Source organism: Grus americana, chromosome 19 (assembly GCF_028858705.1).
Source record: "Grus americana isolate bGruAme1 chromosome 19, bGruAme1.mat, whole genome shotgun sequence".
NCBI lineage: Eukaryota > Metazoa > Chordata > Aves > Gruiformes > Gruidae > Grus > Grus americana.
The window spans coordinates 4,420,606-4,442,411 of record NC_072870.1 but is presented as its reverse complement, the minus strand read 5'-3'; the positions used below and the strand labels follow the sequence as shown (position 1 = coordinate 4,442,411).

Here is a 21,806-nt window from a genome sequence, read left to right as displayed (position 1 = left end):
TTCCTGCTGTGAGCAGGGTTGATGTGCTCAGCCGAACCACTGTCACCTTCCTGGCAGCTTGCCGCACGAGGTGGCAGGGCCTCATGTCGTGGAGGGCTCCACGGGGTTTGGCTGTGGAGGATGAGGGGAACTCTCCATTGGGACCTGTGAGGGATGGAACAGGGACAGGCTGGTACCAAGCTGGAGCCTGGGCAGGAATGAATGGGGGAGTTGGTGGGGGAAGGAGAGCGGCCAGCGTGTCCTGCTGTGCCTGCACTGTCACCCTTGGACAGGGCTGGCACCGCCTGTGCTAATGGCTTGGGGACAAGGGGAATGTCGGCACCAGGGAGTGCTGGGGTGATGGTGGCCAGCAGCATCCTGTGGGGTGGCTGGGTGAGTGCACTTGGCTCCCCAAAATACCCGGGAGTGAGGCAGGCAAGGGCTGGGAAAAGGCAGCTGTGGGGCTGTACCCTGTGCTGCTGACTCGGCGCCCGGTGACTTACAGCCCGTGGGGGCGGTGGGCAGTGGGCGTGGGTCCTCACCCACACCAGGGCTGGATACAGCCCCCCTGGGGAGGCAGGGCTGTGCCAGCGGCTCCTCACCCCGGCTGCCCAGCGCTGGTGGCTCCATGTGCCCCAGCCATGCCGAACCACAGCCTTGGCATTGCTGCGCTCCCCCCCCAAAATGCATTGGCCGCATCCAAGCCCGGCACGGACATCCCTGGGAGTGGGGATCAGGTGGTGGCAGTGCCCTGGCAGGGTCCCCTCAGGTTTCCCAGCCGGAGTGGTTGCCGATGCCACCCGCGTCCTGGCACTTCACGCGCCGGTGGCTCTGCCTGCCCCTCGTGCCTGGTGGCGAGTTATCCCTCCTGCCCGGTTCCCATCTGGCCCCTGGTCCAGGCCCTTCCCGCACGGCTGAGCCTGTGGGCAGGATGCGGCCGAGGGCACGGGCGGGGGATGCTGCCCGTGCTGCCGGACCCGGGGCAGCGGTGCCGGCACAGGCTGAACGAGGGCAGCCTCTGCACTTGAACGCTTGGCTGGCGCCCTGACATATTGGGGTTGATGACTCTGGCACTTTAGATTTCCTTTGGCTCCATGCAGCTGGGGGAGGGCGGTTTAACCCCCGCCTGCCCGCGCCCTGCCCTGCCGACCCCGGTTGTACGGGGCAGGGCAGCTCCGGGCTCCTGGAGGTCCTGGTTCCGAGCCGGGGGGAGCGGGGCCGGGAGGAGCCTCCGTCCTTCAGCCGTAGCGGTTTGAGGGGCTGGTGAGGTTTTGCTGGGGAGGGGGCACAGCATCCCTGGGTCATAGGAAGGAGACAAGACCACGGTGGAAAGGGTGATGGAGCCGGGCTTCCCCTTCCCCCCCACTGTGCCCCTGTGCCACCGCCCTCCCCTCCTCCTCCTCGTCCCCAGACCCCTGAGGAGGGTCAGCGTGGCTGCGTGCGGGGAGGGGGGGGGGGGGCGCTGAGCTTGGCTCCCCCCGGCAAGGCAGGGGCGGGAGGCGGGACGCGCTGCCATTGCCAGGCGGCACCTCCTTCCCTGGGCACCCCTGGCAGCAGAGCCGCCGTGTGCCCGGGCAGGCGGCCGTGCCCGGCTCTCCCATCCAGCCCCCGCCCGGGCCCGCGGCCCCCCGCCTCCCGCCCTCGCCCGCCGCCTTTGTTGTGAGATGCGAGCCGGCTGGCGGGGCTGAGAGCCGGCGCAGCCCTCCCGAGCATGGAGCCGCTGAGCCACCGCGGCCTGCCGCGGCTCTCCTGGATCGACACCCTCTACAGCAGTACGTGGCCTGGGCTGGGGGGGCGGCGAGGGGGGCCGGGGGGCGTTGTTGTTACCTGTTGTGTAACGCTGCGTCGCGCTGGGGAGGGCTGCTGTGCCGGGGGGCTCCCGGGCTGAGCCGAGCCCGGGCAGGGGGCAGGCGATGCTGGCCAGGGGGTTGCGCTCCCCTCCCCGAGCATCCCGCACGCCTCGGTGGCGGGGCAGAACTTGGTCGGTGTCGGTCCAGCATCCCCCGGGGCTCCGGGGACCCGCCGCCCGCTCTGGGGGGGCTGCATGAGTGGGATGGGTGACAGTGGCCCCGGCGTGGTGGGGTTCGCTGAGGCTGGAGCAGCCCGACAGCTGGTGCTGCCCACGGGGGTCCTTGGGGACGTGGGTGCTTTCTGCCCCATGTCCCATCCCCATCCTTCTGTGGCCGTGGGATGGTTCCTCTCCCCCAGCCCTGATTTTCGCAGTGAGCTCCGAGGCGCTGTGCCGAGGATGCTGTGGCAACGAGATGTGGGTACCTGGGGGCTGGCAGCCGGCGGGGCCCGGGGTGACCTGCAGCAGCCCAGGGGGGTGCGAATCCCCCCTGTCCCACAGACGGGCAGCGGGGAGGAATGAGTCCCAGAGCCATGCCGGTCCCGGTCCCGCGGCAGCTGTCTCAGCGGTGGCCAAGGGAGCCAGGGACACAACGAGGGGGATGGGGGGCTTGGTCATGGGGTCCCTGTTCATTCTGGAGGAGTGTTGAGCTGCGTGGGCACCCCAGGGGTGGGTTTTGGGGTGCAGGGTTGAGCTGAGAGCCTGATGTTTGAGGGACAGTGAGGTTTGGCACAGGTGGATGCTTAGAAAGGTGAGGTGCTCCAGAGATGGGGGCATGGTGCCCCCTGCACGCATCTGGCATCTGCCATGCCCTGAGGGAGTCGGGTCTGTGAGGGCCACATTGCAGAGGGCTGACCCCCCCCAAGTTTTCCAGCCCAAAGCCTCTGACACCCACAGTCAGAGGCTGTATCTAGCAGCAGCAGTCCCGGGGTCCAGCGGAGCTGTGCAGCTTGTGCAGATGGCTGGGCTGGAGCCCAGAGGCCGCATTCAGCCCCAGCCTCCACACGCTCCTTCCCAGCCGCAGTATCTCTGCAAAGCGATGGCTCTGCCATCCCAAATCCTCCTCCAGCCAACCTCGCCGTGGAGGGGAGAGGCGCGGGGGAGGCTGCTCGGTATGGTGCCTGTGTTTTGGGGGATGCGCGGCAGGGTCTGGCCTTCGTCATGCTGGGGAAGGTGGCAGCGGCGTGGAGGAGATGCTGTTTGTGTTGAGCCACCCTTTGGAGGAGGCCCGCGGAGGCAGGTCCGAGGCCAGCTCACGCATCTGTGTTGTCATGGTGAATTTTCACCCAGGCACAGGGAAACTGCAGTGTTTCCCCAAAACCTCGCAGGCGCCGTGCAGATGTTGGGCTTCTCCCAGCAGTGGGATAGGATGAGTGAGCGTTGGGGTGTGCCGGTGTGCTCCCAGGGTGCCAGGGAACAGCATACACTTGGCTGGAAAGTGAAGAAAATGCCACCCTGAGCTGCTGTGACTGCTGTCACCTGCCTGGGCTGGGAAGGAGCCGGCTGCTGTCCTTGGCTGCACTCCCTCTTGGGGACCATCGCACTGGGATTACCCCAGGTCAGACATGGGAAAACGTGGCAGAGTGGAAACATATTTTTCCTGGGGAAAATAATCCCCCATGGGGACATGTTCCTGTCCATGTCATCCTGTTGGGGACACGTTCCTGGCCCATCACCCTGCTGGGGCCAGAAGGGTGCCAGCCTGCAGGACCCCTGCCCTGATGGGTGTTGGTGTCCTGCGAGTCCCAGCCCTTGGTGCGTTATGGGGCTGGACCCAGCTCGGGGCTGTAGGTCTGCATGTGGGAGCTGGGGTGTCCTCACCCCCCAAAGTGGGTCCCCTGGGCCAGGCTGCCTCCCTCCCCTCGGTCCCCACACCTGGGGTGGAGCAGGAGCATTTCCACTGCTGCTGAAAAATGGTTGCAAAAATAGCGCTGGGTTTTGGCACGGGCACAGGAACAGGCTGCAGGGCGATGCAGCTGCGGGGGAAGGAGGGAGGTGCTCGGTTTGGGCTGGCTGGGTGGCAGGAGCACCCCACAGGCAGAGAGACGCAGGGGCCAGCCCCTCCGTGTCCCCTTGCCCAGCAATGTCCCCCTTGCCTGTCCTGGCTGCTTGGCGGTGCTTGGTTCCCTCCCTGCAGTGGGTGCTGGGGGGGTCCATCTGCCCGGCCTTCCCAGGTGAGAGCCCCGTAAATACTGCACGGCTGTGGGTGGCACCGCTGGAGGCACAGCTGGAGCTGTGGGGACGCAACTCCGTCCTCCCTCCTGCGGGCAGCGCAGGGTCCCTCTCCCTGGGTGCCCGTTGGGGCACTGCATGTTGGTCTCATCCCCAGCTTGGGTCTGGGACTGGGACGTAGGTCTGCTCAAACTGGGAGCAGTGGCTGCGTGAGAGCTGGGTCATTCTTGCATCCCCACAGACCAGTCCCTTCCCCCTCCGTGCCATCAATGCTCCCTTCTTCCCTGTAAGTGTCACCTCCCAGGGTCCCCAGTCACCTCATTAAAGCTGTGTTCCTCGTTACCTTGCTGCCAAGCTGCCCCAGCCTGGGTTGCCAGGACTCCTACAGTGCCGGTGCCGCTCTGGGTGCCCCTGTTGCCTGCCTCACGGTTAAGTCCAGAGCTGCAGACCTTGGCCTTGGCGGAGAAGAGGTGGTGTAGCCTGACGGCCTCCAAGTTGGTGTGCCTGGTGGGGACCATCAGCTTTGTCCCCTTTCTGCTGCCTTAGCTTCCCCTTAGACCCCACCTGAAGGGGAGGGGTGCTTGGGCGAGAGGTTTGGGCTTCTCTGGGGCATCCCCAGCCTGGGAGTGCACCTGGTTGGGTGGACTCAGGGGAGCTGCATGTGGTGGGTGTCCTGGGGAGGTGGCCATCATGGGGGGACACCAGTGCACCACATGCTTCATGCTGCCTTACTCCTGGCCAGTGCTGGAGGCATCCCAGCTGGGACCCATCAAAGGCAGGAGAGACCAGGGACATCCCACCATGAGGAGGGATGGATTAGAGCCAGGGATCCCCTTTCCCTGGAAGCTGAGGACCAGGGGGACCTACAGGCTCCCCCATCTCTGCCCATCCAGCTTGTCCGTTCCCCGCCAGCTCCTGGTTTGAATGGGGGCTGTGGTGGCCTCCCAGCCTCTGAGGGATGGTTATTAGCTGCTAATTGCTAATGAAGCCACATCTGAGAGGGGCCGTGGTGTCCTGGCAGAGCTGGGATGCATCTGGCCCATGTCAGGGTTGTCCTCCATCCCACCCCCAGATGCAGGGTGGGACTCCCCATCCTCCCCCACCAGCACCAGCAGGGCTCCTGGCCTGAGCAGACTTTGCAGCGCTCTTTGATTTAAAGATTTATCCACTTTCGATATGAAGCCAAATGCAATATTAATGTGCTGAGTGAGCGCTGTTGGTGGGAGTCAGGAGAGTCCTCGGTCAGGGTGGCAGGGCTGTGGTGGCATGAAGTGGCAGCAGTGCGGGGTTTGGTCTGGGATGGCTGGTCCAGCCCCTGCACGGCCCATTTTGTCCCGGGTGTCGGCCAGGGTCTCGGCCGGGGTCTCCCTGCTGTCTGTGCCCAGGGAGCCTGTGGGGACAGCCATGGGGCTGCTGGGTGGGGAGGGGAGTGAGGGGCTGGCGCAGGGTCAGGCTGGGTGGCCGTGCCCACTGCCTCTTTGGGAGCTGCTGAGGGGCTCTTGGCCGCAGACCCCGGGTGGGGGTGCTGGCTGCACCCCGTGGCCGCCCCTGCCGCAGCCGGGCTCCCTTCCCCCTCCCCTTTGTCAGCATCTCGGGGCTGCTGCAGCCGCCTCTTCCCGCTGCCACCGAGCCGCTGCCGTTTCCATGGTAACAGGTTAGGATGTACCCTGGTCCCCCGCTGTGCCCCAGGGACCCGCTGCAGACCCTGGGGCCCCCCCAGTCCCACTTGGGGCTCCGGTTCCCCAAAATGGCTTCCCCTGGGCCATGGGCGACACAGGGTTTGTGGAACAGTGCGGAGCATCCAAAAATGGTGCTGGTCTGGCGTGGCGGTGGCCTTATCCTGTGCTGGGGAAAGCAGACCCCATCTGTCCCCGCAGCACGGCCTGAGCTGCCCACCCACCATGGAGCTGCTGCCATCCCCCTTCTTCTGGGGGACAATGACACTGTCCTCCGTGCTGCAGCCCTGGGCATCCTGGCACCCATTCCCATGCTCCGAGGAGGATAGGCATGGGGAAGCGGAGAGGATGGCAGCTGTGGCTGCCAGCCCAGCTCCATCCCTCCCCAGGAATGGCATGGGGATGGCGGCCGCCGGGCGGGCAGGGTAGAGCCACTTGTGTGGGGCCAGGGTGTCTGGCAGAGCAGCTGTCCCTGCTCAGAGAGGCCCGTGGCCTCTCGGTGCCCGTTAATTATGCAAATATAGGGAAGTGTGTCAAGCGGAGGATGCCCTGCAGGGCTGAGGATGCTCTGTGTGATGCCCTGCCTGCTCGGCCAGGCAGGCAGAAAGCAGGCAGCTGAGGCCAGCAGGGCTGGGGTCGGCTGCGGGTGCGGGCGTGCATGTCCATACGTGGCCCCAGGTATCGGACTCTGGGTCAGTTGCCCAGAGGTAACTGCAGGCTGGGGCGGTGGCAGTGCACCGTGCGGTGACCCTCGGCCGCACCACTGCCCGGATGCTCACCACCACCCTCTCTCCCCCGGCAGACTTCAACTATGGTGCAGACGAGTACGACGCCGAGGGCAATGAGGAGCCCAAGGCGCTGCCAGAGGGCTCGGAAACCATGCCTTACATCGATGAGTCGCCCACCATGTCCCCCCAGCTCAGCGCCCGTGGCCAGGACAGCGGGGACGGTGTCTCGCCCACACCCACCGATGGCCTTGGCACAGGGGTAGGTGCTCGGGACGTGGAGCTCTGCACCGGGTGCGGTTGAAGCCGGGGCTGCGGGTGCCTGGCTTGGTGGCATCAGCAGTGTCGGTGGTTCTGTGGTGCTGCTGTGACCTGGGGGACTGTCCCCTGGCATCCCAAACCCTGCTGGCCGTGGCTCCGGGGAGCAGCCACTGTGTTCCGCTGCTGGTGGGTGAGGGTGCCGTGTCTGTGGGACACGTTGTGTCCCTGCCCCGTCGTGTCACGCCGGTGGCAGGGCCAGGACGGCACAGGCTGGTCGGAGAGCAGGGTCCGGCTGCTGGAGCCCAGGCGGGCTGGCTGGGAAACGTGGGGTTCCTGGGGTCCCCCCCGCTCCGTGGGACAGGGCGCAGCCGCTCGGCCGGGCTGCCGGCTCCATCTAGCGGCACTTGGGGACGAGCCGCCAGCTGGGGAGGGACATCTTGTGTGTGTGTGTGTCCTCTTCTGGGGAACTTAGATTTAACCCTTCCTCTCCCTCTGCTCTTCCGAGAGCATCCTCGGGGAAACCCTGGGGGTTTATACGGGATGTTTCACGGGACGGATGCTTGGAGAGCTGCGGGGCGGGAAACCAAAGGGAAAAATTGTTTTTCCATAATGAAAGTTTCCGCAAAGGCCAGGGGTGGTGGGGCCGCTGTCCCCAGGGACATCGGGGCTGCCGTCCCCGCTGTGTGGCCTGGATGGGTGGGCTCTTGGCGGGGCAGCGGGGGCTTCTGGCCCCTCGGCACAGGGCTCGGGCTGGTGCGGGGAGTGACCGCCAAGCCCGGGGCTGGGGCAACCCCCTGGCGCTTGCCGCGGCCCAGGCTGGGGGAGCTGCCGGGGTCCTGCAGCGGGCTGGGGGTTGGCTGGGGCAGGAGGCCGGGCTGGGAAAGGGCTGGAAGGTTTTTGCCATGGAAGGAGTTAAGCCCTTAACCCGGATGCTGAGGCAGAGGAGGCGAGAGGTGTGGCTTCCTCCCCAGGGCCCGCTGCTACGCAGCATCCTCCTCCCGGCACCCAGCGCGGTCCCGCGGCGGTCCCCGGCGAGGGAGGGCAGGCGGGCTGCGGGCCCTCTGCCACCCTGCTGCGCAAAGGACCCTGTCCCGGGATTGGGTCCGAGCCACCCGGGCTCAGGGCAGCTTGTCACCCAGCGGGACATTAGCAGAGCCCTGTGAACCCCAGCCCTGACAGCCCAGTGCCGGGGTTTGGCGATGGACGTGCTGTGGGCAATGGGCTCTGTCCCCAGGGGCCAGCAGGGATGGCAGACGGTGGTCCTGGGGAGGCAGGGCTGCGGTGACACTGGCAAAGCAGTGCCCTTGGGGGCTGGTGGAGCGTGCTGGGGTTGGACGCAGGCGGTGAAGCTGGCTCGGTTGGCACTAACAGGATTGGGAGGTGTTGGAGCTCAGTGCTGGCTCTGCCTCCATCTCTTTATCTGCAGCTGCTTGCACCGAGGCTTAGCGGAGCATCGTCTGAACACCAGCACGTTTAATCCTGCGTGTCCAGCCTCGCGATGGGCGCAGGCTTGCATGCTGGTCCCGCTGTGGCTGGTGGCACAGGGTGCCAGGCTTGCTCCGTTGCTCTTCTCCGGTGAGGTGGGCCTGGTGTCGCTGCCTTTTGGAGGGCTGGAGGAGGTTTCTTGTGGGGCATCTCTTCTTGGAAGCTCCTGGGGCAGCTGGGACCATGTCTGGGGCCCCCAGCCACTGGGTCCAGACGCAGCCTGTCCCTCCTTCTCCCACCTGGGAAATGCAGGCACCACGGTCCTGGTGTGGGGTGGTGGCCCAGCCACTGCTCGGGTGCTGCTGGGTTTGGCACAGCGGGTGGCTTTCCCCTGGGTGGGGAGTGTTCCCTGCTCTGGGGACCCGGCTGCGGTGGGCAGGGTCCCGGCGCCCTGGCACAGACCCCTCTTAGCAAAGGCTGGGCAAAGCCTGAGCTGCAGTGTGGACGTAGGGCCAGGCACAGGCTCTGGAAAATCCCCGTGTCTGTGTCCCTGCCCACTTCTCACGGCAGGAGTTTGTTCCAGGCTTGGACAGGCGTGGGGAGGAGAGCTGGCTCCTGCGGGCAGAGCACACGCAGCCGCTGGTTCCCCTTTTGCCACTGAGGAGCAGGGGGAACTGCTGAAACAGCTCTTGCGTTAGCGTCCCCTCCTCCCGCCTGTTCTTGCCCCATTCGCCAGAGCCCACGATGTCCCTCACAGGCATCACACCACTGCTCGTGTCCCCGCTCCCTGGCTGCCCCGCGTTGTGGTTGGGCTGGGGCCACGGCGAGGTGCTGGCGCTGATCCCCGTGGGATGCGGGGCAGATGCTGCGGGAAGGCACGCGTCTTAGCTGTGTTACCCTGCCCCGAGTCCCCTCTGGGGCAGGGAGAGGTCCGGTACCCTTCTGGGGGTGCAGAGCCAGGACCCCTTACAGGACCTGGTGATACTGCTGCCCTCCAAGGTCACTTCTCCCTGGTGGCAATCCCCGTGCTCCGTCTCTCTGCCAGCCCATGGGATATGGGGGGGGGGGGGGATCAGGGGACCACAGCAGGCGGGACGGGTGCTCTCCCGTTGCTGGCTGCTCTGCCTGGCGAGGGCACGGGGTTCAGGCAGGGGGCAGGGGACCCCTCCCCATGGGTCTCGCTGGGCACGCCGAGCTCTGCCAGCGCTGGGAGAGCCGGCTTGGGGAAGGCGGCTGCTGCGCACCCCAGCCTTGGCCATACGCCGCCGGCGGAGCAGCCCCACCTCCACCGCCAAGAGATGCATTTCCTGTAGCGAGTGTGCAGGGCGGAGCGGCAGGGCTGGCTGGGGCGCAGAGCGGCGGGCAGCAGCCCTCCACCGCCTGCGACCCCCCGGGGGGTGAGCGGAGGCCGAGGGAGAGTCAGACTGTCCCTCTTGTCCCACCGCTGGTGACCTCCGAGCTGTCGCTGCTGCTCAGAAGCGGTTGTGCAGCCGCCCCAGGAGCTCCTGACGCTGCAGCCGGGACACCGGGGCCGAGGGCCGGAGCTGGGGCAGGCGGGAACACCGGGGATCCCATAATGGCTCCTTTCATCCCGCGGCGGTGGCTGGCGTCCAGGGCTGAGTCAGGCCGGGCCAGCTCGGCTGTGTGAGCCCCTCGCCTGGAGCCTTGTGGGGTCCCCTCCGGCCCCCGCTGCCCGGCCGGCCATGGAGGAGGAAGAGGAGGCCATAGGGTACCTGGATAAAGTGCTGGAGGATGAAGATGACTCTGAGCCAGGAACCCCCACCAGCCCCGGGTCTCCGTTCTCGGCCGGCGAGAAGGTGGGCAGCGGGGGCACCCCGCTCCCGCGCTGGGCAGCGGGTGGGGGGGGACAAGGGACATCTTGCTGATGCTGATGACACCCAGGTCTTGGAGCAGCTCCTGGGTCGATGCGGTGGGTGCTGGTGGGGGGCAGAGCCGAGGGGGCAGCGGGAGCATCACTGCAGCCCCCCCACCCCCCCGGGACTGCCTGTGGCCGGGGGCACGGGACAGGGCTGCGCCAGGCATCGGGTGCAAAGGGCTCAGTGGGTGCTTGTGCAGAGCGGGTTGAGCACCCAGCTGTCGTCCCACGGGGGGGGGCAGGGGCCACACGTGCTGCTGTGGGAGGGCTGTGTGGCTCAGCAGAGCTGGCGCAGGATGCTCAGGAAGGAGCTAGACCACGCTCTACCGCTGCCCCACCGCATGGCCACCAGCAGCCCCTAAATGTCCCTAAACCCCGGTGCTGGGGGGTGGTCCTGGGGGGACCCCTGTGCTGGCCGGCACAGCCCGGCACCCTTCTCTTGCCCACCCTGCCGGGGGTCCCTGGGTGCCCGCGGGGTTGCTGGCCTGGGGCTGGAGGGGGGCTCTGGACCTGCTCTCCTTGGGGGCTCCTGCACGGGGCGGCCGCCGGGCCCTGCGTTAGGGCTGCTCCTCTGGGTCGCAGTGGTCCAGCTGGCATCCCCACGGGGCACCGTGGGCCCCGGGTGCGGACAGGCCCCTTATCTCGCCAGCTCCCACGCAGGGCCCAGGCTGGGGGAAGCAGGAAGAGCCTGTGACTAATCGGTGGCAAAGAGCCCGCGAGCTCTTGGCTCACAAAACTGGCCCCCCGTGTCGCACCGGTCACTAGAGCCTGGCCTTAACGGTGCAGCCTGGCGGGGAGCCACGGGGTGGGCACCCCGGTTGGCGCAGTAGCCCCCGGCACTGGCTGGTGGCTGCCGGAGCAGGATGGGGAGATGCTGATCTGCGGCTGTGCCCACCCCATGGCCGTGCACCCCCGGGTGTTTGCAGCTGCCAGGCACAACGGCCTGGGCTGGCAGGGGCAGGCAGTGTGGGCAGGGGCGAAACAGGACCAATATAACCCCAAACTGTCCTGAATGGCTCATTGCCTGGAGCAACTGATGTCCCCATGGCTCTGCTTGGCCCTGGTGTGGGCGCAAAGCCCTGCTCCTGAGTGTGATTTTTAGGACAAACAGCAGTGTGGGGGAGGCCGGGCACACCGGGCGTTTGGGGCAGTCAAGGGGCTGGGGCATCCATGCCTGGGCCTTGGCAGAGCCTGGCTGGGGGTCCCAGAGCCCCCCAGCCCAGCTGAGCATTGCCTGTCTCCCCGCTGCGAGGGTTGTGCCGCCGGAGCATCGGTGCTGCGGCAGACACGGGCACGGGCTGAGCCACCGTCGGCTGGAGCGGCAGCGGGGTTCCGCGCAGCCCGGGACCTGCCTTGGTGCCACCGGGCAGCGACCGCTGGGGTGGTGCTTTCCCAGGATAGCCTCAGCTGGGGAAAAGGATGGTGCTGGATCACGTGGCGGCACCATACGCCGCTGGGCATGATTTCACCGGGCGCTTCTGGACTCTGTCCTGGGAGAGTCCTGCCATGCCGCGCGCCACCTGGGAGCGCTGCCAGTGGTGCTGGGCTCCTGGCCAGCAAGGAGGGGAGCGAAGCCAGCGCAGCCCAAGCCTTCCCAGCTGGCTCCAGCCTGGCTGTGCCGCCCAGTAGGCACGTGCCCACCCCTTGCCGCGGAGCTTTCCTGACGCTGGTGGGGACACTTGCCCACATGGTGATGCCAGGGATGGTCTGGTGGGATGAGGGGTCTCCTCCCATGCTGGTTGCTGGCTCAGCCAAGCTCTTTGCTATTGCACAGGGTGAGCGAGATGCTGGCAAAGGCCTGGAGATGCGGAAGCTGGTGCTCTCTGGTTTCCTGGCCAGCGAGGAGATCTACATCAACCAGCTGGAGGCCCTCTTGTTGGTGAGCACAGGCCCCAGGCCGGGCACCCCCTCCAGGGACATCCCCCAGCAGGGATGGATGGACAGACGGACGGGTGGACGGATGGATGGACAGACGGATGGATGGATGGATGGATGTGGTCATTTCTTCCTGGACTGCCTGCCCCGGTCAGGCCTGGGCGCTACCTGGACAGGAGCAAAGCTGTAGGAGCCATGCTGGCACCAGCCTTGCGCTGGCCGGCCTCCCCCATCTCGCCTCCCCCCACTGCCAGCATGCGTGGCGGGGAGGTATTTGTAGCCCCACTTCCTCTTGCGGACTCGTTTGCCTTCATGGCAGAGATGCTGTTGCACAACGCAGGGGTCACCGCTGCCACAGACGGGGAAGTCTGCAGGGATACAGGAGCCGGGAGCGGCCCCTCGGTCCAGCTGCCAGCCAGGACTTGTCCCAGGCAGCTCTCGCTGCCGGCTCAGATCCCCTTGTCCCCAGCGTCCCTGGGCTCCTGCACCAACAGCGTTAGCGGGGTTGCAGAGGAGGCAGCCGTTGCTGCCCGAGGTGCGGTGGCAGGGCTGGGCAGGGCTGCCCGTGGGCTGTGGGTCTGGGCTGCCACGAGCCGTGGTGTGGGGCCAGAGGAGTCTTGGGGTTGCCTCCCTTCCCAGCCCTCATCTCAAATGCTCTCCCTTCTCCTTCGGCAGCCTATGAAGCCGCTGAAGGCCACGGCCACTACGTCGCAGCCTGTCCTTACACTCCAGCAGATCGAGACGATTTTCTACAAGATCCAGGACATCTACGAGATCCACAAGGAGTTCTATGACAGCCTGTGCCCAAAGGTGCAGCAGTGGGACAGCAACATCACCATGGGCCACCTCTTCCAGAAGCTGGTACGCGCCTTCCACGGGGCTTGCTCCGCTTGGAAGAGGAGGAGGGCCGGGGAGATGGAGCACTGCGCTGCGCGACTCGGCCTCGTGGCGTGGCTCAGCTCGCACACTGCCACGTGCTCGCTGTGGGACTTGTTGCATCCCTCCTTGCAGCCGCCGCTGCCGCCTGCCCGAGTCCTCTCATCCCGGGATGGGAGTTAGCGCAGCCTCCGTGCCCCTCTCCGCAGTGGGGACACCCACAGCTGGCGGGTCCTGGGTGCAACCGTGGCAGGGTTTTGGCTGGAGATGTGTGGTGTGGCTTTGCCACGGGGCTGACAGGAGCCCGGGCGTGTGGGTGAGCCTCTGGGGAGAGGCAGGGGGGCGCTGCCTCTTCACCCCTGGCTGCCTGCGGGTGCTGCGGTGGTGACTCCCCAGGGTCACGCTCCGGGTCCTGCCGCTGCTGCTTCGGACAGGCTGTGCCCATGGGTGCTGTGGCCATGTCAGGGAGGGGAGGAGGAGAGAGCAGGTTGAAGTGTGCTGTAGCTTCAGCCCTTGCTGTCCAGACACCCGGTGGCTCTCTGCTGGATTTCAGAGGTTTGTGGGAGCACGGGGCTGGGCAGGAGCCCCACCATCCTGCCTTGGGCAAGGGCTTTACCTGCGGGGCCAAGCGTGTGGCCCCCCCCAGCTGGCTATGGTCCGGCAGAGTGTCCCGCCAGGAGGGGACAGCTCTGGGCAGTGTCCCCTTGGTGGCTGCTTGGCCCCTGACATTGTGGGGGGGCTTCAGCATCCCAGCGGGTGCCCGGCTAACCCCCGCTCCCCGCAGGCCAGCCAGCTGGGGGTCTACAAGGCCTTTGTGGATAACTACAAAATCGCGCTGGAGACTGCGGAGAAGTGCAGCCAGAGCAACTACCAGTTCCAGAAGATCTCAGAGGTAAGCTGGGACGGGGCCGTGCCGGGGGGGGATGGGGCTGCCACGGCCGGGCTGTCCCAGTGCAGGACGGAGAACGCCCTCCCCGTGGCCAAGCTGACCGCGTGTGCCCCATGGAGATGCTCTCCCTGCCCTGGGGACTCTTGGGGACCATCCCTGGGACAGGGTCATTGGTGGCTGTGCCGGGGCGTTGTGGCCTCTGGGTGTTGCGCGGGTTTGCCCCTTGGCTTGCGGAAGCTTGGGTCAGGTTCAGGCCTTGTTGCTGTCATTTCTGGGATGCCGGGGCAGCCTGCACCTGCTCGCCTCATCCAGTGAGCATGGGTGCTGGGTGCTGGGCACCTGTGGTTCACCTCCAGCCCCTCCGCAGCAGGGCTGTTCAGCTCGGTGGGACCGACAGCCTCCCTGGGCTGCTGTGGGGCTGGGTGTCCTGCTCCAGGGTGCCCCACAGGTCCAAGCGCATCCCGGCCGCTGGGTGCAGGCAGAGTTGCTCCCAGCCAGGCAGCATCCCATGCAGTCCACACCTCCACCCCAGCACCCACATGTGGCCTCCAGCGTGGCCAGGGGGAGATATCAGGGTGCAGGAAGGGGGGGACACGACCCCATGACCTTGAGCAATGACCTTTCTTCCGCCCCCCAGCCCCCGGGGGGCTGCTCTGATGAGCCTTTCCCTCCCTAGGAGCTGAAGGTGAAGGGCCCCAAGGACTCGAAGGAGAGCCACACGTCCGTCACCATGGAGGGTACGGCAGGCACGGGCGTGGGGAGGGGGACGCAGCCTTTTGTCTGTGCACGGGACCAGCGCGGATGAATTACTGAGCGGCTCCCCTGAGTGGAGCCCTTTGTGTTCCCGTGTGCGGAGCCAGCAAGGATGGGGGGGAATGCAGCTCTTTAGGATTCTGGGGGCGTGCAGCAGCCCCCCACCCCCTGCCCACCCCCTCCTCCCCGCCCGCTGGCTGCGCTGAGAGCCGTGCTGAGGGCCCGATGCCGTGCCGCAGCTGGGCTGAGCTGCTGCGAGGCGGCAGAGATGGCTGCGCAGAGACGGGGCTGCCATGGAAATCCTCGTCGTCGTCCGGCTCTGCTGTAACTGCACCTATGGTGAGGTGGGGGGGTGCGGCTCCGAATTGGGGGGCTGGCAGGGAGCGATGCTGCAGGGACACTGGCCTGGGGCTGGCTGTCCTTGCTGGGGGGTGGAGGCTGCGTTGTGCTCTGCAGCTTGAAGTTGGGAGCGTCTTTGTTCCAGGCTCTATTGAATCATCTTGGCTCCGGCACACGCGGCCACGCGCTCGCCTTCCCCGCCGGGCAGGGGCTCGTGCCGGTGGCAGGATGGTGGGGGCTGGGGCGGGCGGGGGGACCCCCCTCTGCCAGGGCTGCGCCGTGGAGACGGCAATAGGGAAGGGTCCCTGTTCGCTTGCCAGAGGTTGTGAGCGTCGTGGGGCTGGAATGCCCGTCTCTGGGCGGCTGGGGAGGAGCGGTGCTGAGCATCCCTGCCTGCTGGTGCCTGGCCCCATGCTGCCCACATGTGGGTCCTGGGCTGGCAGGACCGTGCCAGCGAGGAGCCCAGTGCTCCTCCCTTGTGCCGGCACAGCCCCTCCCGGGGCTCCCCAGTGCTTTGCATGTGGCTGTAGCGATGAGGGTCCATCCTCCCGTGGGTCCGTGGTGGGGAAAGGGGGGGACACCCTGCCTGCCCCCTTTATTCCAGGGCAGGACTCTCACTGGCTGCTGCAGGGAGCGGGGCTCCGGTTTTACCTACTGGCAGCCTCCAGTTCAGGGTCCAGCCCCATGTCCTTGCCTCCTGAGCAGAGAACCCCTGCTCGCCGAGACAGGGGGTCCCTCTCTCAGGACCAGGCACCACGAGGCAGCATCCTCCAGGGGAAATGGGATGGAAGCCCCCCCCCAGCTCATAGCACAGGGTGGGGTGAGCAGCAGCAGCTTTTCCTCCTCCCTCCCAGCCCAAAGTCCTGCCCCACTTGGCTCCGGCAGTTTGGGGAAGTGGTCTGAAGCGAAAACCCAAAGGGTGTAGGGCAGCCTGGGGAGACATGCGAGCGGATGGGTGCGGGGAACAGCACCATGGATGTGCTCTGTGCCTTCATCCACCCAAAGACCCGGGGAGGAGAAGGAGGAGGGACCAGCTGCTTGGGGTGAAACGTGCTTCTGAAGAGTCCCTGGGGCCAGTTTCCCGCTGGGAGGGTGCGCAGCAGGAGAAAGAGGGTGTCTGTGCCCCGTGTGTGGGGCAGCTCTGCCCCCCCCCGTCCCGGCCAGAGCTGTGCGTGCAGGGACAGGGCGCTGCAGGGAGGGGACACGGGGGTCCCTGCAGGCGAGGGGTTGGCTGCCAACAGGGCAGGCTGGGTTCCTCTTGCACCCAGGGCTGGCTGGGGCAGGGGGATCCAGGGTGTCTCACAGGACGGCAGAGCCCTGTGAGGGCAGGGCAGGGACGGGACCCGCTGCTGAGCCAAAAGGGAAACCGAAAAAGCTGCCGGCTGCTGGGGGTGATGAGCGGCTCTTCTGCTCCACAGCCACCGTATGGCAAGCTGGTGGTGCCAGTCCCCGCGCCCGGGGAAGGTCCTTCACCCCAGAGGGGTTGCGCTGGCACAGTTGCAGCTGGTGGCAGTCGGGGCAGAGCAGTGTTTGCGACGGCCCCTCCGTCTTTGGCACCCGTGACCTGTGGCAGCGGAGGGGAGGAGGACATGGTGTCTGGGTCGGTGTCCCCATTGTGCCAGCACAGGGCCGTGGCTGGAGCAGAGCACCATGTTGGAAGCACCACAGGGCAAGCGCCGTGTGGCAGTTGTCCAGGCTTGTCACCCCAGCGGGGACCTCGTGGGTGCCCGCGCTGCTGGCGAAACCCTTCGGGCGCAGCCCCGAAATCGAGGTGCACGTTGGGCAGGTGCCAGCACTGGGCTGTGCCCTTGCTCCACACACCATCCTGGCCGTGGTTTGTCCTGCCCCTGGCACAGCAGGGCACGGGGCTGCACCTCGGCTCAGCACCGCTCTGGGCAGTAATGTGATTGTCCGGCTGTTGCTGGCTCCGTGCAGAACGGACCCCAGATGCTCACCCAGGGCTCTGTGCAGACCTGGGGGTTCTCTGGGAATTTGATCTTCCCTCCCAGCCCCCGTGGCGTGTGGTGCTGGCTCTCGCGGGTGGGAGAGGGGCTGGGGCCCCGGCAGCGGGTGGTTGCTGACAGCTCCTCTCTCCCCGCAGCGCTGCTGTACAAACCCATCGACCGGGTGACACGGAGCACCCTTGTCCTGCACGTGAGTGTGACACCGGTCCCAGGGCTCTGACCCTGTTGCTCCTGGGGACCCACAGCCATGGGGAGCGCTGCTGGGAGGTCTCCAGGGTGGGTGCTGCAGGCAGGGCAGGGCCCTCAGGCCACTCGCCCTTGCCTGTCCTCTTCCAGGATCTCCTCAAGCACACCCCGTCCGACCACCCTGACTACCCGCTGCTCCAGGACGCCCTCCGCATCTCGCAGAACTTCCTCTCCAGCATCAATGAGGACATCGATCCCCGGAGGACAGCGGTCACCACCCCCAAGGGGGAGGTGAGGCAGCGGGGAGGGCAATGCCCGGGCACAGGGTGAGGGGCTGAGCCCTCTGCCGGCCTCTGGCTGGTGTCTTCACCATGAGGAGCTCCATGGTGCTTAGCCAGGAGATCGAGGGTTTCCTCTAGATGCAGTCCTGGGTGCAATGTTAGGGCTCTACCTGGTCCTTACTGCTTGCTTGGCACCCTAATGAGAGTATGGGACCCAAAATAGCACCCAGAGGACACGGACCTTCCCGTGCCCTTGTTGATTTAACCATGGAGAGGGACAGGAGCATCCGTCTGCTGTGGTTTGTTGGCCTTTGCTCCTTGCCTGCTCTCATGCCAGCTCTGCTGCCCTGCAGACCCGGCAGCTGGTCAAGGATGGCTTCTTGGTGGAGCTGTCGGAGGGCTCGCGGAAGCTGCGGCACGTCTTCCTCTTCACCGATGTGCTGCTCTGCGCCAAGCTGAAGAAGACGGCGGTGGGGTAAGGAGGGTGCTGGGCATGGGGGGAATGTGTCACAACCCCCCCTGTCCTTCAGTGGGGCAAGGGATGTGCCAGGAAGGGGGTCAGGCATCACTCAGCACCTGCGCCACAGGAAGCACCAGCAGTACGACTGCAAGTGGTACGTGCCCCTGGCCGACCTGGTGTTCCCCTCGCCGGAGGAGTCAGAGCACTGCCCGCAGGTCCACGTCATCCCCGACCACGAGCTGGAGGACATGAAGATGAAGATCTCAGCCATCAAGAGCGAGGTGCAGAAGGAGGTGAGAGGAGGGTGTGGGTGGTTGGGGGTGGTGGTGAGACCTGCTGCTGGGGTGGGTGCCTTCCTCTTGTGTCATGGATGGGACATGGTGGGGTCAGGGACACCTGCAAAAGCTCCTGTCCACTCCCCGCCTGCAGAAAGCCAACAAGGGGCAGAGCCGAGCCATCGAGCGCCTCAAGAAGAAGATGTTTGAGAACGAATTCTGGCTGCTCCTCCACTCACCCGCCATCCCCTTCCGCATCCACAATCGCAACGGGAAGGTGAGGAGGGTGGGCTGGGGGTGTCGGGGGGCTCAGCCCTGCCTGCGCACTGCCTGCTGCATCACCCTCTCTCTTGCAGAGCTACCTCTTCCTGCTGTCGTCCGACTACGAGAGGTCCGAGTGGAGGGAGGCCATTCAGAAACTGCAGAAAAAGGGTAAGTTTGGGGCTGCTGAGCCCCTCATGCGGCTCCTGGTCCCCCCATGGAGCTGCCCTGGGGAGGTGTCTCAGGATTGCGGCTTGCTGCCACCTGGTCCCCATGGCCAGCACTGGCTGTGTCTGTCTGAAGCTCCTCTCCTGTCCTCTCCCAGACCTCCAGGCCTTCGTCCTGAGCTCCGTGGAGCTGCAGGTGCTCACGGGATCCTGCTTCAAGCTACGCACCGTCCACAACATCCCGGTCACCAGCAATAAGGACGGTGAGTGTCCGCTGGGCTGGCGGGTCCCTCTTTGCCTCCGGCTGATGCCGGGGAGGAGCTGCGGGGTCCCTTAGCTGGAGTGGGGTCCCTGTTCGGGGACCCTGGCTGTGCAGGGGACAGCTACCCACCAGGTGGCACTGCCGCAGCAGAGTCGGGCTCCCAGGCAGAGCCGTCCCGGCTGCAACGTGGGGCTGCGTTTGGGGTCTCTCCAGCACCCCTACGGGCTGGCAGGACCAGGGTGTCCCCAGGGCGAGACCCAGCCAGCCCTACTGGGAACCTCCCCCAGGGCTGTCCAGCAGCAGGAGAGCTCGGGATGTCCGGCAGGGATGATCAGCAGCGGGGGATATGTGTCCTCTTCCAGACCTTGGGGATGGTCCTCCAGAGGGTTGGGGACACTGAGGTGTCACCGCAGGCACCTAGCGCTCGCTGTGGCAAAGGCTGTCTCGGGGACGGCCAGCCCGTACGCTGGCCCCGGGGCGCGGGAGGTGGCAGCTGAGCCCTGACACAGCCTCTGCTCTCCCCGCCGCAGACGACGAGTCCCCCGGGCTCTACGGGTTCCTGCACGTCATTGTCCACTCCGCCAAGGGCTTCAAGCAGTCTGCCAGTAAGTGTGGGTGCCCACCCTTGCTTGGAGGGGCCAGTGTGATCGGAGGAGCTGGGGTCCAGCACGTGGCCCCGCTCTGCCAGTGTGGGTCCCTTGGGAGCCGGTGGAGGCCCAGGAGCTCTGCAGGGATGTTCCCTGCCAGAGCCGGGACATGTTCCTCAGGCACTCAGCAGTGTCTGCTCCCCCAGACCTTTACTGCACACTGGAGGTGGACTCCTTTGGCTACTTCGTCAGCAAAGCCAAGACCAGGGTTTTTCGGGACACCACCGAGCCGCAGTGGAACGAGGTGAGAGGAGGGTGGGGTGCAGGGAGAGGGCACTGTGCCCCCCCTTTCCCTTCTAGCCCCAGTTTTGAAGCAGCTCTGGGGCTGAGCCACCCTCCTTCTGCACCCCAGGAGTTTGAGATCGAGCTGGAGGGCTCCCAGTCCCTGCGCATCCTCTGCTATGAGAAGTGCTACGACAAGACCAAGATCAACAAGGACAACAACGAAATTGTGGACAAGATCATGGGCAAGGGGCAGATCCAGGTATGCGCTGGGGCTTTTGGGCATCTTCTCACCCAATGTTGGACCTCCTGGGGCCAGGCGCCTGGGCTGGGAGGGTTGTCCTGGGGGGGGATGCCTGGGATGGGAGATGCCTGGCAGCATGGGCAGGCAGACTCCTGCCTGTGGGAGCAGAGGGCAGGGACTGCAGCTTGGGCAGTAAGGTGGGTGGGCATCAGGCGTGTGGGTGATGGTCCTGGGGTGCAATGGCTGCAGGAGAAGGTGGGACAAAGTGAGAGGAGGTCCCCCAAGGCACGCGTCCAGCCCCAGTCCCCCGGTCAAGGCACGTGTGTGCCAGGTGGGCAGCCGGGAGAGGCGGGTGAGCAGGCTGGCTGGGCTGGGCCGGGAGCGTTTCCGTCCTGCCGGGGGGCTGTGGGGAGGGGGCTGGCACCTGCCCCAGGGAGGGCTCCGAGTGTGCAGCCCCCCGTCCCTCACCATGAGCCGTGGCTTTCCCCCTCTGCCACCATCTGCCTTGCCTGCGCCTCCATCAGCTGCTGTTATGGCAACGGGGGTTTCCAGGGCAACGGCTGAGCCACCTCTGATTTGCGGTTGCCAGGCAGGGAGGATGGAGGCCTGGGCTGCCCTGAGATGCTCCCAGGTGAGCAGGACAGGGAAGATGGGGAAAGAGGGGCAGGCTGCCCCCAGAGCCCATATCCCCCCAGCACCCACCTCGGCCAGGCTGCAGGGAGGCCCAGGGCAGTGGGGACGGTTCAGGATGGAGGTGCCCCTGTGTTTTCCTGGGGAGGACCCCCGGTCCGGCTGCCTTCCCCCCTGTACTGGGGACATGTCATGCCTGGGACACAGCCCTCGACCCAAGGCCACTTCAGAGGGCCTGGTGCAGCCGCCTGCTCCGTGGGAAAGCAGCTGAGGGCAGGTCCCTGGGGAGCGGGGAGCAGCACGGAAACGCTGCTGGGATGGGGACGCTATGGGTGGATGGCACCGCACCGAGCACAGGATGGGAGACGGGGGCTCGGCTTTGCCAGCAGCTTGTTCGTACCCAAAAATCACCTGTCTGTTGCTCTCTCCCCAGGGAAATGGCAGTGCGGGGGTGGCATTGGGCCAAGTGGGAGGGCTGGGGCAGGGAAGGGGCTCAATGTCCCGATGTCCCGTGGGGATCAGCCCAGCTGCGCTCTCGGAAATAGCCTGGGTCAACAAACATGAGTCACGCTGGGAGACACGGGGGTTGGGACAGGGACAGCACAGCTCGTCCCCGCCATGCAAAAGTCGTGGGGGAAGAAAGGGGGAGAGAGGAAGCCCTGGGGCTGATTATCCAAGGAGGATCCGGCTGGACGGAGCTCTGTCAGGGTTCGGGCTGGCCTGCCACAGCTCGGGCCCGGGAGCGGGGTGGGTGGCAGGGCAGGAACAGGGCAGCACGGCTACGGGCAGGACGGGCAGTGCTGCTCGTGGGGCCGTGGTTTGTGGCCAAGCTGCAGCGCTGCTCCTTGCCCTCTGCCCTGAGCTGTTCAGGCAGCGATGCTGCCCCAGATGGTCCTTACCCCGGCCTGTCCCTGGGCTCATCATGAGCTGCTGCTGGTTCCAGTTAGCAGCAGGAGCGGGAGACGCAGAGCACTGGCATCAGTAGCTCAGCAAAGGCCCGTGGTGTGCGGGGGGGGCTGCCAGGATGGCTGAACCCCACCCTGCAGCCGGCACTGTGCCCGCTGCCCAGCTCTAATCTGCCGGCCCGGGCGTGTGGGTCAGCCGCAAAAGCAGCTTTAGCGGCATCATGGGTCAGCAGGAGCAGGTCAGCGTGCGAGGGGGGACGCTGCAGCCCCTCTGCGGGGAGCAATGGGGGGCTGCCGAGGTGCCACAGGCAGGAGTCGTGTCCTGCCAGCCCAGAGGACGTGGCAGGGTGCACGGAGGGGCCGGGGTTGGCACCAGCCTCCTCTCAAGCCTCCTGGCAATGAGCCCCGAGGGCTCTGCAGCATAGTGAGTGCTGGACCCCTGCCCCGTGCCCCATGCCCGTGGCTGGCAGAGGGTGAGCACCCTGTGTCAAGTGGACCCAGCTGCACCACCGGCTGCTCCGTGGGAAGGTCTCCCGGTTGCATCAACCCTGTTTTGTGTGTGGCTTCCAAGGCTGGGACATGCCATGGTCAATGTAGAGGTGCCATG

At 66.2% G+C, this 21,806-nt stretch overlaps 1 protein-coding gene across 4 annotated transcripts in view; it reads left to right on the top strand.

Annotated features, from left to right (window-relative positions):
- Positions 1-21,806, top strand: part of ABR (ABR activator of RhoGEF and GTPase) — a 42,026-nt gene that overhangs the window by 8,047 nt on the left and 12,173 nt on the right. Inside the window, exons 1-16 of one of the 4 annotated variants that reach the window (XM_054847458.1) lie at positions 1,488-1,751; positions 6,479-6,663; positions 11,738-11,842; positions 12,514-12,699; positions 13,499-13,606; positions 14,280-14,340; positions 16,797-16,849; positions 16,996-17,136; positions 17,480-17,601; positions 17,714-17,879; positions 18,016-18,138; positions 18,218-18,293; positions 18,448-18,552; positions 19,082-19,156; positions 19,345-19,442; positions 19,551-19,682. In XM_054847458.1, coding sequence (XP_054703433.1) covers positions 1,691-1,751; positions 6,479-6,663; positions 11,738-11,842; positions 12,514-12,699; positions 13,499-13,606; positions 14,280-14,340; positions 16,797-16,849; positions 16,996-17,136; positions 17,480-17,601; positions 17,714-17,879; positions 18,016-18,138; positions 18,218-18,293; positions 18,448-18,552; positions 19,082-19,156; positions 19,345-19,442; positions 19,551-19,682 — 1,797 coding nt within the window. In that variant the 5' untranslated portion in view covers positions 1,488-1,690. Of the gene's footprint in view, positions 1-1,487; positions 1,752-6,478; positions 6,664-9,406; positions 9,905-11,737; positions 11,843-12,513; positions 12,700-13,498; positions 13,607-14,279; positions 14,341-14,382; positions 14,696-16,796; positions 16,850-16,995; positions 17,137-17,479; positions 17,602-17,713; positions 17,880-18,015; positions 18,139-18,217; positions 18,294-18,447; positions 18,553-19,081; positions 19,157-19,344; positions 19,443-19,550; positions 19,683-21,806 lie in introns of those variants that run through there. The other 3 variants (XM_054847457.1, XM_054847459.1, XM_054847460.1) reach the window with 3 other exon arrangements.